We start from the raw sequence: 15470 nt of genomic DNA on the forward strand, positions 1-15470 counted from the left end.
GGGGATCACCTCCCCCAGAACCTGCACCTTGTCACCTCCCCCAACACCTCCAGCCTCCCCACACCACAACCGCCTCTCTCATGGGGATCACCTCCCCCAGAACCTGCACCTTGTCACCTCCCCCAACACGTCCATCCTCCCCACACCACGACCACCTCTCTCGTGGGGATCACCTTCCCCAGAACCTGCACCTTGTCACCTCCCCCAATACTTCCAACCTCCCCACACCACGACCACCTCTCTCGTGGGGATCACCTCCCCCAGAACCTGTGCCTCGTCACCTCCCCCAACACCTCCATCCTCCACACGCCACGGGGATTACCGTGAGTCTCTGCTCTGCCCTTGCTTCCCTGCAGCCCATTTCTAACACAGTGGGTAGAAGGAGCCTGTGAAAGCCTGACCTGAACTAAGTTCCCCTCTGCGGAGCACCTGTGACTGCCACCTCCCTTGGGGAGAAGCCCACGTCCCCACAGCACAGGAAGAGTGTCCCCGTGACTGGCCCTGGCTCACTCCAGCATCTGGTGTCCTGCTGCCCCCCGGGAGCCTCCTCTCAACAGACCCCTTCCTCAAGGAGCCCCCCGTCCACATTTCCGTGTACCCCCTCCTCTCCCTCGACGTTCTTGCCTCCCACACCGGCTCTTCCCCCTCGCAGCACTCGTTACGTGGAAGGAGCCACACGCTGCACTCATTTTGTCCACCTTCTGTCTGTCGTACCAAAATGAAAGTTCCGTTGGGGCTTGGGTTTTGGGTTTCCATGTTCTGCTGCATCCTGGCGCAGAGAACACCTCGCGTGCTGAGTGGGTACAACAGCACATGAAATAAGAACCTGGCACCTCTTGGGTCTGGATCATGGAGGGATCCATCCCCGCGTCCAAGGGGCAGAGGTAGACTCAGGTGCACTGCTCCCAAGCAGCTCTTTCTGGAGGGGACGCGACGGCAGCAGCGTTCTTCCTGCCTGCAGGCAAGTCACTCCCCTGCCCTCACGGTGAGGTGTCCGGCCAGGTGTCCGGCCACGGTGTAGGCGCACTGGGGCTAGGAGGGCTAACACGGCTCTGTTGGCAATGGGGGAGTTAATAAAAATCTACCAGTCTTTGACTCCGACACCTGAAGTGTGCTGCATAAAAGGAGCAGAGCTTCAGGATTCTGAGAACAAGCATGTTGTCTTCAGATTCCCCAGGGCAGCACGAGCTCTGGTTGCCCCCAGGAGACTCAGAAGTCAGAGGAGAAGGAAGGAGCTCTGCCGGAGCCCTCACTGGGCTGCAGCGCTTACACGGTGCTGGCGGCCCATCGGGCACAGAGCAGAGGGTCAGTGAGCACGAGTCTCCCGAGTCAGTGGAAGAACGAGGAGATGAGCAGCTCAAGAAACTAGGGCGCAAGCAAGGGACTGAATGAGCTGATGAGGGGGAGGGCAGGAGCAGTGAATTCACAGTGGCCCTGTGTGCGCCCTGGGGGGGACTCTCCCTCTTCCCCTGCCTAGCTGCTCACTGTTGGTTCATTTAGGGGTAAGCATTTGCTAAGGGGGTCTATTAAAAAAATAAAAAAAAAAAAAAGAATGGAAGTTTAGGGTATTGGCAAGAGCATCACTGAAACAATGGGTCACGGAATATAAGCTGGACAAAGAGACATGAGGGAAGAGAGCGCGGGCAGGACAGGAAAACAGGTCAGTAGAAATCACTGTTTCAAGACTGGGATGCCGACATTCACAGTTTTGGACCGTGGGGACGGGCCTCCGATGGAGAAGAGAAGGCCCAGGAAGGAGGGGTCCCCTGAGTGGCCAGGCTGTGTGAGTGCCCGGACAGACACTGAAATCATACTGGGTGAGAAGCAGTCTCGGCTGCAGAAAATGTCGGCGATGCCCTCGGACATCCAGACAAAACACAGCAGCGCCGCGGCTGGTTACCTATGCAGAAGAGGACGAGGACTACAGAAAAGAGCTCTGGCTTTTCACATTGCATTCTACAGGACTGTATTGTCCTTGCTTTATAACTGACAAAAAATGCAATATGAAAACAAAGTCAGAGACAGGCATTCACAACCCACATGAAATCATTGCTCAAAAAAGCAGGACCAACAAGTACTGCCTGAAACACTCATCGCTGAGGCTGACACTGAAGCTCACTTATGTTTACGTTTTTCCTTCCAGCCACTGAAGAAACAACCTAAGGAAGGCTGTCCCAATAAGGATCCTCAGGGAAAAACACCGGAATGACGGGGTGCTTCTCTGACTACAGAAAGGGGCACAGGGGCGTCTCCTCACCCAGGCGCTGTGGCTGAGAGCAGCTCGTACTTCAAGGGCCGGACGCCCTTACAAGTCCTCTCCATCATGATCAGAGACCCGTTCTGCATTCTCGTAAGGGAACCAAAAATACAGCCTCTTTCCTTTTTCCTTGGGGACACCCACCACTTAAAAATGCTTTTAAAGAACTCAACTGCCATCGAATATCCTGGGAACTATTAAAGTTGACGATACTTTCTGTGGAGCCCCGAATTTACAATGCCTTCCATTGCTCCACCCACTGAGAACCAAATGACCAAAATTAGCCTTAAAATACTCAAACTTGGGGGTGCCTGGGGGGCAGAGTCAGAACAGCGTCCAACTCTTGATTTCAGTTCAGGTCAGGCTCTCAGGGCTGTGAGTTCAAGCCCCACATCAGGCTCTGCACTCAGCACCGAGTCTGCTTCTCTCGCTCCCTCTGCCTCTGCTTGTGCTCTCTCTCTCTCTCTCAAATAAACAATCTTTAAAAAAAAATACTCAAACTGGGATGGAAACAATGGTTAAGGAGAGGTCAACAAAAATAATGCAATGAAAAGGTTTAATAAACTAATCGCAAAGGGAGAAAACCCTAGAAATATCACCGTTAAGGCAGAGCTGAGCACACCCCCTCTATCACACTTCAGCCTCCCAGGACGAGGAGTGCCTTCCACGTACGGCCTCCTCTAAGCCTCGAGTTACTAACAACAGCGCACTCTGATGGGGAAGGCTATGAATTCTCAAAGACACGCAGTATCCACATGCTCCTCTTCAATGCCCTCCCTTTGCAAAAATCATACAAGATCTGTCATCAGACATAAAACTGCGTGCCAACCACACCCTGATAGAGAGATCCAGCCACATTATTACTAAGTACGGTTCTCCCCAAGGCAAGACCTCAAGGTCTGTTTGGGGGCCCCCCTTCTCCTTGTCCAGTCTGTTAGCTATTCTCTTGCTGATTCTGCCCCTCCCCGCCACCCAGCTGCATGGACGCTGCGATGGACACACACTCACCATCCCTCACCAGTCTGCATCTGCTAGAATCCCGAACTGGTTGTCCTCTCGTCAACGTGTAGCCCAGAGGATCTACCTTGTATCGGGCATCCACAGCTTAGTGAGCAAACCTCCTCAGAAGGGGTGCAAGATGGATCCCAGGACATCACACTGTGCTCTGCACTACGAGACGTGGTAACTACACATCTTTCACATGAAGAACAGAGGATGCAGAATAGGGGTTAATATTTGCCCCATCACCATTAACCTCCGTAACATCATGAATGTTGCTTCAAAAAGCAGCTTAATCAGGATTCAAAGTGTAAATGGATTGGTTACCCCTGAACTGATCATGCTCAACTGTGTGATTTCTTACCTTTATCCTCCGAACTTTTAATCCTAAAATGAGGTGAAAAGAGAACAGGGGGATATTTAAAGGTCTTCTTTTTTCATGCCCATTACCCAAAAAAAAAAAAAAATTAACAAAGTTGGTTAGAATCTTGATTGCCTAAATGATTTTTTTTTTTTTTTTTTTAAAGAGCTTATTTATTTGACAGAGAGAGACACAGCGAGAGAGGGACCACAAGCAGGGGGAGTGGGAGAGGGAGAAGCAGGCTTCCCGCTGAGCAGGGAGCCTGATGCGGGGCTTGATCCCAGGACCCTGGGATCATGACCTGAGCCGAAGACAGACGCTTAACGACTGAGCCACCCAGGTGCCCCTGCCTAAATGATTTTTATGACAATTTTCCTAGTTTCAGAAAGCCTACCCTAAACCAAAGAATTGGGAGTGCTACTTCTCAAAGACATTCAGGTGAAGAGAAGGTCATTTTATACAGCAATCTGAAATGGTGGTTATCTATAGTTTTATTTTCTTTATCAAATTTTAGGTTCAAAATTAAATTGCTTTTTCTTCCCGGGAAAGAAAAATATCAGACATTTGCTGCAGTTCTGGGTCATTCATGGCCTCTGCCCACAGGTTTGGATATGTATTTTTGTGGAAAGAGGAAAAAGAAGGAGAAAGACAAAGAAAAAAGGTAGAGTGGGGAAAAAGAGGCTACTAGGTTTTCAAGGCAACCGGACGTCGTAAAGGAGTGTTAACTAACTCTGCCTTCGCTTGGCCCACTGGCGGGCGGCCCACGGTTCCAGGAAGATCACTGTGTCAGTAAGGGCACCCAGGTATTTTTCACCACACGCGGAGAAGCGCCTGTCAGCAAAGCCCGCTACTTCAGAGGACTCTGAAAGCAGTCTGAATGGGAGCAGGAGAGGGGAAAGGAGACAGACGGACATGCAGTTTGTCATGCAAAGAAAATGGGTCTGACTGTATTCTCTAATTCTATGTGTATACAGAAGACATTTAATTCTTAGATGTTTAAAATGTGTGGGATGAAGGGGAAAAAATGCATGAGGAAAAAACCCACAATCATGCAAATTCCTTAGTGTAGGAGGAGTGGCAGGTTTCCCACATTACAGCTTCCTCAGTCTGACACATCACAGCCTGTTGACCCACCCTAGAGTGGTGACCGCAGGCTCCTCCACAATTCACAGTCATCACTGGGAGTCCATGCAGACACCAACATTTCTAGATGTATTCAACCAAGCTCAAATTTAAATAATTTGCTATGAAAACTGTAGGATAAAAAGTAACTTTGAAAATTCACAGCCATGTAACGTTATCTAAGACTAGTAGCGTATATAATTACCAATCTTACATAAAATTTACAGCCATGAATATTGAATAAAATTCAGAATGGCAGAGAAATGCCCCAATATAAGTTCAATAAATATAACATGTTATCTTTATTATAATCTGAAATATAAATTAATTTCTGCTTCAAATACTGCAAAAACCAATCTCTAGTCTAAAGCTACAAAATTTCTGTCAGAAAATCACGTGGCCTGAAGCAAAAATAAACTGTTGGGACTATATCAAAATAAAAAGCTTCCGCACAGAGAAGGAAATAATCAGCAAAACTAAAAGGCAGCCTACAGATGGGAGAAGATATTTATAAATGACACATCAAATAAAGGTCTGTATCCAAAAATCCACCTTTGGATACAAAGGTTTGTATCCAAAAATTTTGGATACAAAAAGTATCCAAAATCTATAAAGAACTTATCAAACTCAACACCCAAAAAACAAATTATCCAACTAAAAAGTGAGAAGAATGGGGCCCCTGAGTGGTGCAGTCAGTTATGCGTCCGACTCTTGGTTTCAGCTCAGACCATGATCTCAGGGTCGTGGGATGGAGCCCCATGTTGGGCTCTGTGCTCAGCAGGAAGTCTGTGTGAGATTCTCTCCCTCTGCACCCCCCACACACACGCACTCATGTGCTCACTCTCTAAAATAAGTAAGTCTTAAAAAAAAAAAAAAATGGGCAGAATGAACAGACATTTCTCCAAAGAAGACATACAAATGGTCAACAGACACATGAAAAAGTGCTCAACATCGCTCGGCATCAGGGAAATCCAAATCAAAACCTCAATGAGATATCACGTCACACCAGTCAGAATGGCTAAAATTAACAAGTCAGGAAATGACAGATGTTGGCGAGAATGCAGGGAAAAGGGAACCCTCCTACATTGTTGGTGGGAATGCAAGCTGGTGCAGCCACTCTGGAAAACAGTATGGAGGTGCCTCAGAAAGTTGAAAATAGAGCTACCATACGATCCAGCAATTGCACTGCGGGTATTTACCCCAAAGACACAGATGTAGGGATCCGAAGGGGTATGTGCACCCCGATATTTATAGCAGAAATGTCCGCAATAGCCAAACTGTGGAAGGAGCCGAGATGCCCTTCAACAGACAAATGGATGAAGAAGATGTGGTTCATATACACAATGGAATATTATACAGCCATCAGAAAGGATGAAATCTTGCCATTTGCAGTGATGTGGATGGAGCTAGAAAGTATAATGCTAAGCGAAATCAGTCAGAGAAAGACAAATACCATAAAATCTCACTTACACGTGGAATTTAAGAAACAAAACAAATGAGCAAAGGGGGGATAAAAAAAGAGAGAGAGACAAACCCAGCAACAGACTCCTAACAACAGAAATACACTGCTGGTCACCAGAGGTGGTGGGGAGATGGGGGAAACAGGTGATAGGGATTGAAAAGTACACTTATTATGATGAAAAACTATAATAAAATGATAAAAAAAATCAGATTGTCTGTCAGTTAAAAATACAGTTGGTAATTATGCAAATGCCAAATAAAAACATAGACCAAAATCACCTACTCGACCCGTAACACTGAAGGAAGAGGGCCTGAGATCTCCCCACAAGCACCACCTGTGATACAGACTGCCACTCAGCACACTGGGCTTCCGAGTCCGTGCAGTCTCTGTCATCTGGATGCACGGCTACACGACAGGGGAAGCCCCCAGCCTCCCCTGCATCTAGTGCTCGCGCCGATGAGGTGTGCGCAAGCGCAATCACATCCCTCCCCTTCTACCCTACTGACCGGGACCAGATGCCGTGGGCGATGCCCCACCTCGGGCTGCGCAAAGGAGGCTACACTCAGCACGGCAACCACACAGAATGTCCTTCCATCCTGAGCAGTCACTACACCCGCTCAGGCTTCCAGGGGAGAAAAGCGCATCTGTCTTGTGCAAGGTCTCAGACAGATGCTGCCAAAACCGATTCTTGATATCCTGAGGTTCCTCAGCTGTAATATGGGGTTAACATAATCCCTTTTTCTCAGCTTACTGGAAGGATTAAATGTCTTCAATAGAAGAAAATAGAACCTATGGGAAGGTTCCAGACCATCTACTAGGCTCAGTCTTCAGCTAAATAACGTGTGACTTCTCATCAGCCTTGCATATGGGCAAACTCAGCCAATGACAAGTTATGGCGCTCTGTGAGGACTTCACCATCCATGTGCGGCAGGCAAAGGACGGGGCTCCGTGCAGCTGTAACTTACATGCTGTGACTGATAGTACGCGGGTTAGCCTCTCTTTCCAGGTCCCGACTCCAGGATTCACATCTCTTCCAGCCATCTTCTGTCTTAATCCAGCTCCATCCAGGAGATCTCCAGTCCTGACCCAAAAATGGCATAGTTCTCCTGTAAAAGAAGTAATTTATTTTTTTTTAAGATTTTATTTTTTTATTTAATTGACAGAGAGAGAGAGAGACAGTGAGAGAGGGAACACAAGCAGGGGGAGTGGGAGAGGGAGAAGCAGGCTTCCCGCGGAGCAGAGAGCCCAATGCGGGGCTCGATCCCAGGACCCCGGGATCATGACCTGAGCCGAAGGCAGACGCCCAACAACTGAGCCACCCAGGCGCCCCAGAAGTAATTTATGTACAATTAACAGGTTTCCTTTCACTTATTCCTTAATTTGAAAGACTAAAGTTAATGCCTCCATATAGCCTACACGCTCAGGAGAGACTGATGGTAAGACAGCACCTCGGTCATACCGTCACAGCAAGAAGGACGTGCGCCGGTGGACCGACTAGCCCGACACGGCGTGCGTCAGGACAGCCTCACCAGGGGCACCACCTCAGCTTGTGTGCAGAGCCAGCAGGAGTCAGGGACTGAGGAAGAACAGGGAGGGGTACACCAGAGAAAACGCTCTGCACCAGAAATTAGAAGCAATGGAACATGAAACATATTCCTGGTGAGCACTGTACGTGCTTCAGTTTGGATGAAGCTTACGGTGTGAGACTGGGCGTAGGGGGTGGTGACAAGTGAGAATGGGAAGGGATCAAGTCAAAGGACCGGACTTTCCTCTGAGGGCAGCAAGGGGGCCAGAGCGGAACTTCAGCAAGTAAAGGATTCGATGAGATTCAAGCTTTACAAAAGCCTCGGGGTCACGCTGTGAGGATGGAAGCCAGAGCTGCCCAGGGCAGAGGTGGCACCGGAGGGAGGAGGAATTAGGACAGCGGCTACTGAACACTGGCCACCAGAAGGTCAAAGTGTGGCTGCATTGGAGGAGAGAGATTCTAGAAGCATTCAGGAGGCAGAGTTCAAGAGCAGTCAAGGACTTCCGTCTTGCATGCTGTCTGTCTGGCTCTCTCACGGACTCCAAGGCAGCCAGCTGCCATGTGCTCAGCTATCCCAGGGAAAGGCCCACGGGGCAGGCGCAACGTGCCAGAAAGGCTGGATGTGTGAGGGGAAACCAAAGATAGCCAGGTTTAGCTTCTGGCACCTAGAGATGTTGATTCAGTTTTGGACAAGCCTGTTAGATTTGCTGAACCCATGGCGATAGGCACTATCCTGGAATCCACGTGGAAGAATCCAGGTGTAAAAATTATGACCTTAAAAAATGATGACACAGATATTATTACTTTCATGACGCTTGCAATTTGGTGAGAGCAAGACCTCAAATACTAGCTCTTCCATTGCCTCTCGGTCAGTGGTTCTCAACCCTTGCTGTACGTTAACATTACTGTCTTGGAAACTTGTAGAAAATACAGTGCTTAGCTTCACCCCAATTAAATAGGAGTATCTGTGGGCAATGGGAGTACACAAGGGAGCTCGATAAACACTGCACGAATGAATGCATATACAGATCCATCACTCAGGAGAGAGAGGAAGGCTGGAGGACAGGACAGGAAACTCATCAGCATTAAGGTAGAAGCCAAACCCACAGGAATGATACCACAAGAGAGAACACATAGAGCCTAGGGAAAAACTCTAAGGGACAAGGACATTTGAGGCACAAGCGATAAATAGGAGCCAAGAAAGGGAACTGAAAAGGAAGAGCCAAAGAGGTAGGAGGAAGGGAGTAGGAAGTCAAGAGAAGAATGTATTTTAAGAAAGGAATGAGGAAAATACTTATTAACAAGCTAGCACAGTAAGAATTGACAAGTATATATTGGATTTAGCCACAAAAAGGTAGCAGATAACTCAACCAAAAATAGTTTCAAAAATGTGTTATATTCATCTCACATCCGAAGTAGACTTGGAGCATTTCACTAATGTGGAGTATTCCTAACAGAGTACCTGAGAGAAAGAAGTTTTCAAATATAATCTCCCAACTATATTTATTACAACTAACAAAAAAACAGGCTATTAAGTAGACATTTATACTGGCTTAGAATCTGAGACAAAAAAATTAGAAGGAAATTCTAAGTCTTCAACAGTATTCCTGGGTCAACTCTAAGTGCTCCCTTCCTTAACGAAACTTGTTTTCCAGGAAGAACATCTTTAACAGTCACATTTTCACTCAAATTCTTATTTTAGAAGATACTTAAAATCATTATTTAAATCTCAGCACTATTTTTGTAAGTATCATCTTCTTTTTTAAGATATTTATTTGAGACAGAAAGTGAGAGAGCACAAGCAGGGGGAGCGACAGAGGGAGAGGGAGAAGCAGGCTCCCCGCCGAGCAGGGAGCCCGACGTGGGGCTCCATCCCAGGACCCTGGGACCATGACCTGAGCCGAAGGCAGATGCTTCACCGACTGAGCCGCCCAGGCGCCCCTGTAAGTATCATCCTACAGACTTGTTTCAAACTACCAATCACCCTAAAATGCAGGAGCTACTACCACGTCCGGTCAGTTCATCATTATCTAAAACTGTCTCCATTAGTATGCGCTCCTACTGAAGAAGGCAAGTGGAAACCATGACAGAGAAGATGCTGCTTAAAAGGTAATTTAGTCTCATAAAACACAGACGAGAGAAGAATGTCTGTGAGGACCATCTCCGACAGTTGCCAACATTATCTCTCGGTATCATATACGGTGGATTCAGGAAGACCTATATTAAAGAAAGTGGCAACCATGCAGAACACTGCTGCACAGACCAAATATAGACTACTCCAATGACAGTCCAACACAGACCAAACGTGTTATTATGCTATGTGTCCCTTCCCTGAAGGTGTACTATCTAGTCCAAGAACTAAAAAGACAACAGCCACATCTTCTTTACCCATTCATCAGTCGATGGACATTTGGGCCGTTTCTATAGTTTGGCTATCCTGGGTAACGCTGCTAGAAACATCAGGGTGCAGGTGCCCCTTCAAATCTGTATTTTTGTTTCCTTTGGGTAAATACCTAGTAGTGCAATTGCTGGGTCGTGGTGGGGGGTGGTGGGCTAGATGGGGGATGGGAATTAAGGAGGGCACTTGTGATGAGCAATGGGTGTTATATGTAAGTGATGATCACTGAATCCTACTTCTGAGAGCAAAATTACATTATATGTTAATTACAATTTTAAAATTTTTGAAAAAATAGATAACAGAAATAAGAAAACTCACACAAATAATATACGTAAATATATTTAAAAGATTTAAAAAATGTATATGTATGTACTGAATGAGCAGTAAAGCAAGAATAACTAAAAGAAATTCAGAGTAAAAAGCAGACCATTTGGGACCTCTGAAGAAAAACCAGGGCATCATCTTGGCCTTAAAGCACAGTTAGATCTTAAGTAAATGGAGAGACCAGGGGAAAAAAATACCAATCACAGAAATGGTGGGCAAACAAACACGTGACACCTTTGAGAATAACAAACAAAATAGGCTGGCTGAAATAGAGAAATCTTTGGGAAGGTTGGTGGGAAGGTTGGTAGGCAGGCTGGAAAGGTGACCAGAAGCCAGATCATGGAAAACTTGAATGTCAAAGCTGTTTGGACTTTATTCTCCAAATAATTAAGTTTTGGGGCAACGTAGTGATAGGAGCAGTGCTATTCTGAGAATAACCTGCCAGGTCCTGTGCGGTAGATGGAGTGGGAGAACGGAGGCAGACAGCACAGCTCAGGCAAGAGAAACTGCCTGCCAACACCTCAGCTAACAGACTTTCTAAAACATGATGACGCACAAACACTGCCCTTGTCTATGTAGGCACTATGCCCACTACGCCCACTCACCACTTAAGACACTTCTATTCGGCCCCAAAAGCAACTCCTAGAACAGTTAAGCAAAGTTTTCACTGTAAAGAGCGAGCTTGGTGTTTCGAGTAATATAATCAACTCTTTTGCAACTACCTCTGTGAGAAATGAATATGGTCAGCCTGACAGTTCAGGTGCTGTGTGTATTTATACGGATTGGAAGGAACGAAGCCCAGCCCCATGGACCATGGAAATAAAAAACAGGAATTTCCAAGGTTTTTATCTTCAACACAGATGAAAAGATTTGTTTTGCTGTAGACATGTGGATTCCATAGATTTGACATATGTTCTTTGCATCACAATGAAGCTTTATTTTAAAGTATAATCCTATACAGTTCACGAACTAAGGCAGACTCTGGAAGAAGAGTTACTACAAACAATAACAAAAAGCCATCAAGGGAAAAGCAAGAAAAAAAGACAACGTGCAATTTGAAAAGCCTGGTATCAAATTTTCAAAAATACTCCCAACCTGAGGCATCTAAATTTGCAGATCGGAAATATTACTACACTTCTGGAATGATGAACAACCCATCACTTTTTTTTTTTTTTTTTTTTTTAAGATTTTATTTATTTGACAGAGAGAGACACAGTGAGAGAGGGAACACAAGCAGGGGGAGTGGGAGAGGGAGAAGCAGGCTTCCCGTGGAGCAGGGAGCCCGATGCGGGGCTCGATTCCAGGACCCTGGGATCATGACCTGAGCCGAAGGCAGATGCTTAACGACTGAGCCACCCAGGCGCCCCAACCCATCACTTTTTATGGAAATTTATTTATCTGTCCTGCTAAAAGACCTGAATTGCTATAACTTTATGTTTTAATTAAAATCACATATGTTTTGAAAAATTTCAAATATGAAAATAAAAGCAAAACCTACTCTTCAAAATCAAGCACAGAAGAGCAACTCCTCAAAGGGCGGCTACTCAGTTGCAAATCACCTGGTATGAATTGCAATTTCATGCACATTTCACTCTAACTGATGTCAGAGAGCATCCAGGGCTAAAGTCTTAGAGATCTTCCCTTAATCTCTGCTGTAGGTGGCATGAGGTGGAAGCACAGGACTTCTCCAAGTTGATTGGCCCCGGGGAACTCCCAAGAGAAGAGACGCAGAACCAACCAAGAAATGTCTTCCTCCAACAAGCAACCCTTCGTAGCTAATGATAATCCTAGCACACACTTGTTAGACCTCAGTATGAGTCAGGCTTCCTCTGAACAATTCACCTGTACTACCCCAGCCCCCACACTGCCCTGAAAGACAGAAAATGTCACCATCCCCCTGTTACAGCCTTAATTCTCCATTTTATAGAAGAAACTGAGGCACAGCATCTGGCAGAGCTGGGAATCACATTTCTGAAGTGTCCAGGGCCCATGCTCTATCACTGTATTTTTATAACAGCAATTCATGAGCACCCTGTGAAAAGAAAAGGTCATAAAATTGTGGGTTTTTTCAAAAAAGTGTTACCTTACATTACGTAAGTCACCAGATATGGTCTAAATTAATGACTGATCTAAATATAAAAACACTAAGGAAAACATGCCAGGAAACATAGTCTAATACATTTTAAAAGGCTATGTGTACTTTGCTGTTTAAGTTAGATGACAGGAAACGTTGAGTAACCAGTACTCTGGAGCCATGATTAGGTTCATGTTCCAGACAATAAAAGCAATTAAGTGTAGACCTAAAGTTAATGCCATGCATAGTACACCCAGATAAAAAGAAAGTTACAACATAAATAGTAGTTTTGTGTTTAGCAAAAATAGGTGGCAAATGAGTTTCTTTTCCCCTTATTGCTTATGTTTCAATATAAATTGAGAAAACTTTCATTGTTCTGTGATAAGAAAGAATGGTCCCCAATTTCATAAGCATTCGATCTCTTTTACTGCTTTCTTATCCTTACAAGATTTCCGAATAACTTAGGGTCAAACATGAATATGGTTTTTAAGTATGGAGGAACTTGATCCAGAAAGAACATCACGAAGCAGTGAACTGAGAGCCGACCATCAGAAATTTCCTGTAAGAAGGCCTGAGAGATGGTCACAGATGCTGCAAAGAAACAGAGACGAGGAAATAAACAGGGAGAAATGCAATCTGAGGGGTATGAATTCTTATGAAAGAATGAGAAAATGTGTCTTCTGGTTAGGACTGGAGAATACAGATTTGGAAGAGGCAAGAAAAGAGGACTTCACAGATAAAAGTAAGGATTCTTTAGATGCCTGAGTTTTCAAAAATGAGTTTGAATAGGCCCACAGAGAGCAGTGGAATCCAGGAAAGAAGGGTGAAAACGAACTTATGGTGAAGAGAAGGATGCAGAGCCCAGGCATCAGCTGCCAGTGCAGGGAGGCAGGCTCTTCGAGGATGCTGGAGCCATGGATGAGAACCGAGGGCCAGGGTGGGGAAGATGCTGGAGCCATAGAGGAGTGGGGACCGAGGGCCAGGCACGGGGAGGACACGGGAGCCACGGACGAGGACTGGGGACCCATGGCCAGGCTTGGGGAGGATGCTGGAGCTGTGGAAGAGGACCAACGGCCAGGCTTGGGGAAGATGCTGGATCTGGCACCGAGGGCCAGGCACAGAGAGGACACTGGAGCCACGGACGAGGACTGGGGACCGAGGGACCGGCTTAGGGAGAAGTTGGCACCGGGGAGGGGACTGGGGACCGAGGACCAGGCAAGCGGAGGACACCGGAGCCAAGGACGGGGACCGAGTGAGAAGCTGGAGCCGCAGCCGAGGACCGGGGGACCGGGGTCGGGCAGCAGGTGGGGCGCGGACGAGAACCGGGGGGTCCGGCAGCAGGGGGGGGGCGGGCGAGGACCGGGGGGTCCGGCAGCAGGTGAGGCGCGGAAGAGGACCCGGGGTCGGGCAGCAGGTGGGGCGCGGACGAGGACCGCAGGGCGGAGGCGGCAGATGTCCCCGGGAGAAGAGGGCTCGGGGCGCGCGGGGGAGGGGGGGACTGGGACGGACACGCTGGCGGGAGGAGCTCCGGGAACCGTCGGAGGACGCGCAGCCCCCGAGGAAAGCTCCCGCGGAGCCCGAGGCCAGGGCGCGGCGAGGTCGGGCGGCGGCCGAGGGGAGGCCGCGCCGTGCGGCCGAGGACCGCTCCGTCCCCACCCGGCGCGCCCAGGGCCCCCGACCCTACCTGGCGCGGGGACGGCTGGGGAGGTGGTCACCGTCCCCACCTGGAGCGCGCGCCGCCTCAGTCCCCGCCCGGAGCGCAGACGCCCTCGGTCCCCACCTGACGGCGGAGCGGAGGTTTATTGCCGGAAGTCGCCCGCCGCCTACCGGGGAGCCTGGTCCAGAAGCCCCGCCCCGGGCCGCGCTGATTGGCAGGTGCGGGTCCGCGTGGCCGTGTTGCTACCCTGCTCCCCGAGGCCGAGACGCGCGCGTGCGCAGTGGGCCCCGCGCGGCCTCCTTCCTGCGCGTGCTCCGTGGGTGCGGCTGGGTGCGCGAACCCGCGGGCGTGGTGCGGGGCGGCGTCCTCGCGTGGGCGGGCGTCCTGCATCCTGCGTGCGTTCGTGCGGGAGAAGCTGGGGAGGGCCGGGAACCGCGCGGCCGTCCGCACCGTGTCGCCGCGCAGATCCGTGGATCCCAGTGTGCTGCAGTGCGCAGCCCCGCGCCTGCTCCCCGAAACAGCCTGAGCCTCAGGAATGCAGTGTCCATTGGCCCCCAAAGCTCCGTCACCCCGTGGTCTTTAGTCCTGGACCTTACGGCTCAGGCATTTCCCGTATTTCGAATATGCAGATCTTTCGGGAGCGTTGGAAACGCCCCGGGGGCCAGCTCGCGCGTGTGGGCTTCTTCCCCGACCTGGGAACGAGAATGTGGGTGTCACGGGCGGCAAGGGGCCGGTCAGCGGGTCAGGAGGCAGAGCTCGGCTCCGAGCCGGACCCAGAGGCTCGGTCCTGGAGCCGCTGCTGGCGAGCTGTGGGGATACGGGAGGCCTGAACCCCCATGCCTCATTTCCCCCCAAGTAGAACGGGAGTGCTACTTACCTCACAGGGTGTTTTTAAAGAATTAAATGACTTAACATATGCAAGATATTTAAAACCATGCCTGGTGTACAAGTATTTGATCTTAGTATTTTTGTATGTGGAACACATTGCAGGAAGCATAGTAGGTATTCATATTTTGGAAAAATGCTTTTTAAATTATTTCTGATGTGCTTATTACAATAGCGTTCTTTGACTACATACTTTTAAAAATGTAAATGTAATGTAAACGTGATTATGGACCGGAGACAGCAATAGTGCTTACATATCCCCAATTAATAAATGCCACCCTCCTTCCCCCTTCCCCCCTTTCACAGCTGCAGATTATTCCATTATGTGAATAGATCATAGTTTTTAAAAATATTCTCCATGGATGGGCATTAGGTTCTTTATTTTGCCATTGGAAATAATGCCCAA

General features: G+C 48.2%; 1 protein-coding gene across 4 annotated transcripts in view; it reads right to left on the minus strand.

Moving 5' to 3' along the window:
• Positions 1-14386, minus strand: part of FBXO25 (F-box protein 25) — a 52523-nt gene extending 38137 nt beyond the window's left edge. The window contains exons 1-2 of one of the 4 annotated variants that reach the window (XM_032413762.1): positions 14207-14386; positions 7167-7307 (exon numbers count right to left, since the gene is read on the minus strand). In XM_032413762.1, the coding sequence (XP_032269653.1) occupies positions 7167-7300 (134 nt within the window). In that variant the 5' untranslated portion in view covers positions 7301-7307; positions 14207-14386. The remainder of the gene's footprint in view (positions 1-7166; positions 7308-14206) is intronic. The other 3 variants (XM_032413761.1, XM_032413764.1, XM_032413763.1) reach the window with 3 other exon arrangements.
• Positions 14387-15470: the final 1084 nt, after the last annotated feature.

Source organism: Phoca vitulina, unplaced genomic scaffold (assembly GCF_004348235.1).
Source record: "Phoca vitulina isolate PV1807 unplaced genomic scaffold, GSC_HSeal_1.0 scaffold15, whole genome shotgun sequence".
Lineage (NCBI taxonomy): Eukaryota > Metazoa > Chordata > Mammalia > Carnivora > Phocidae > Phoca > Phoca vitulina.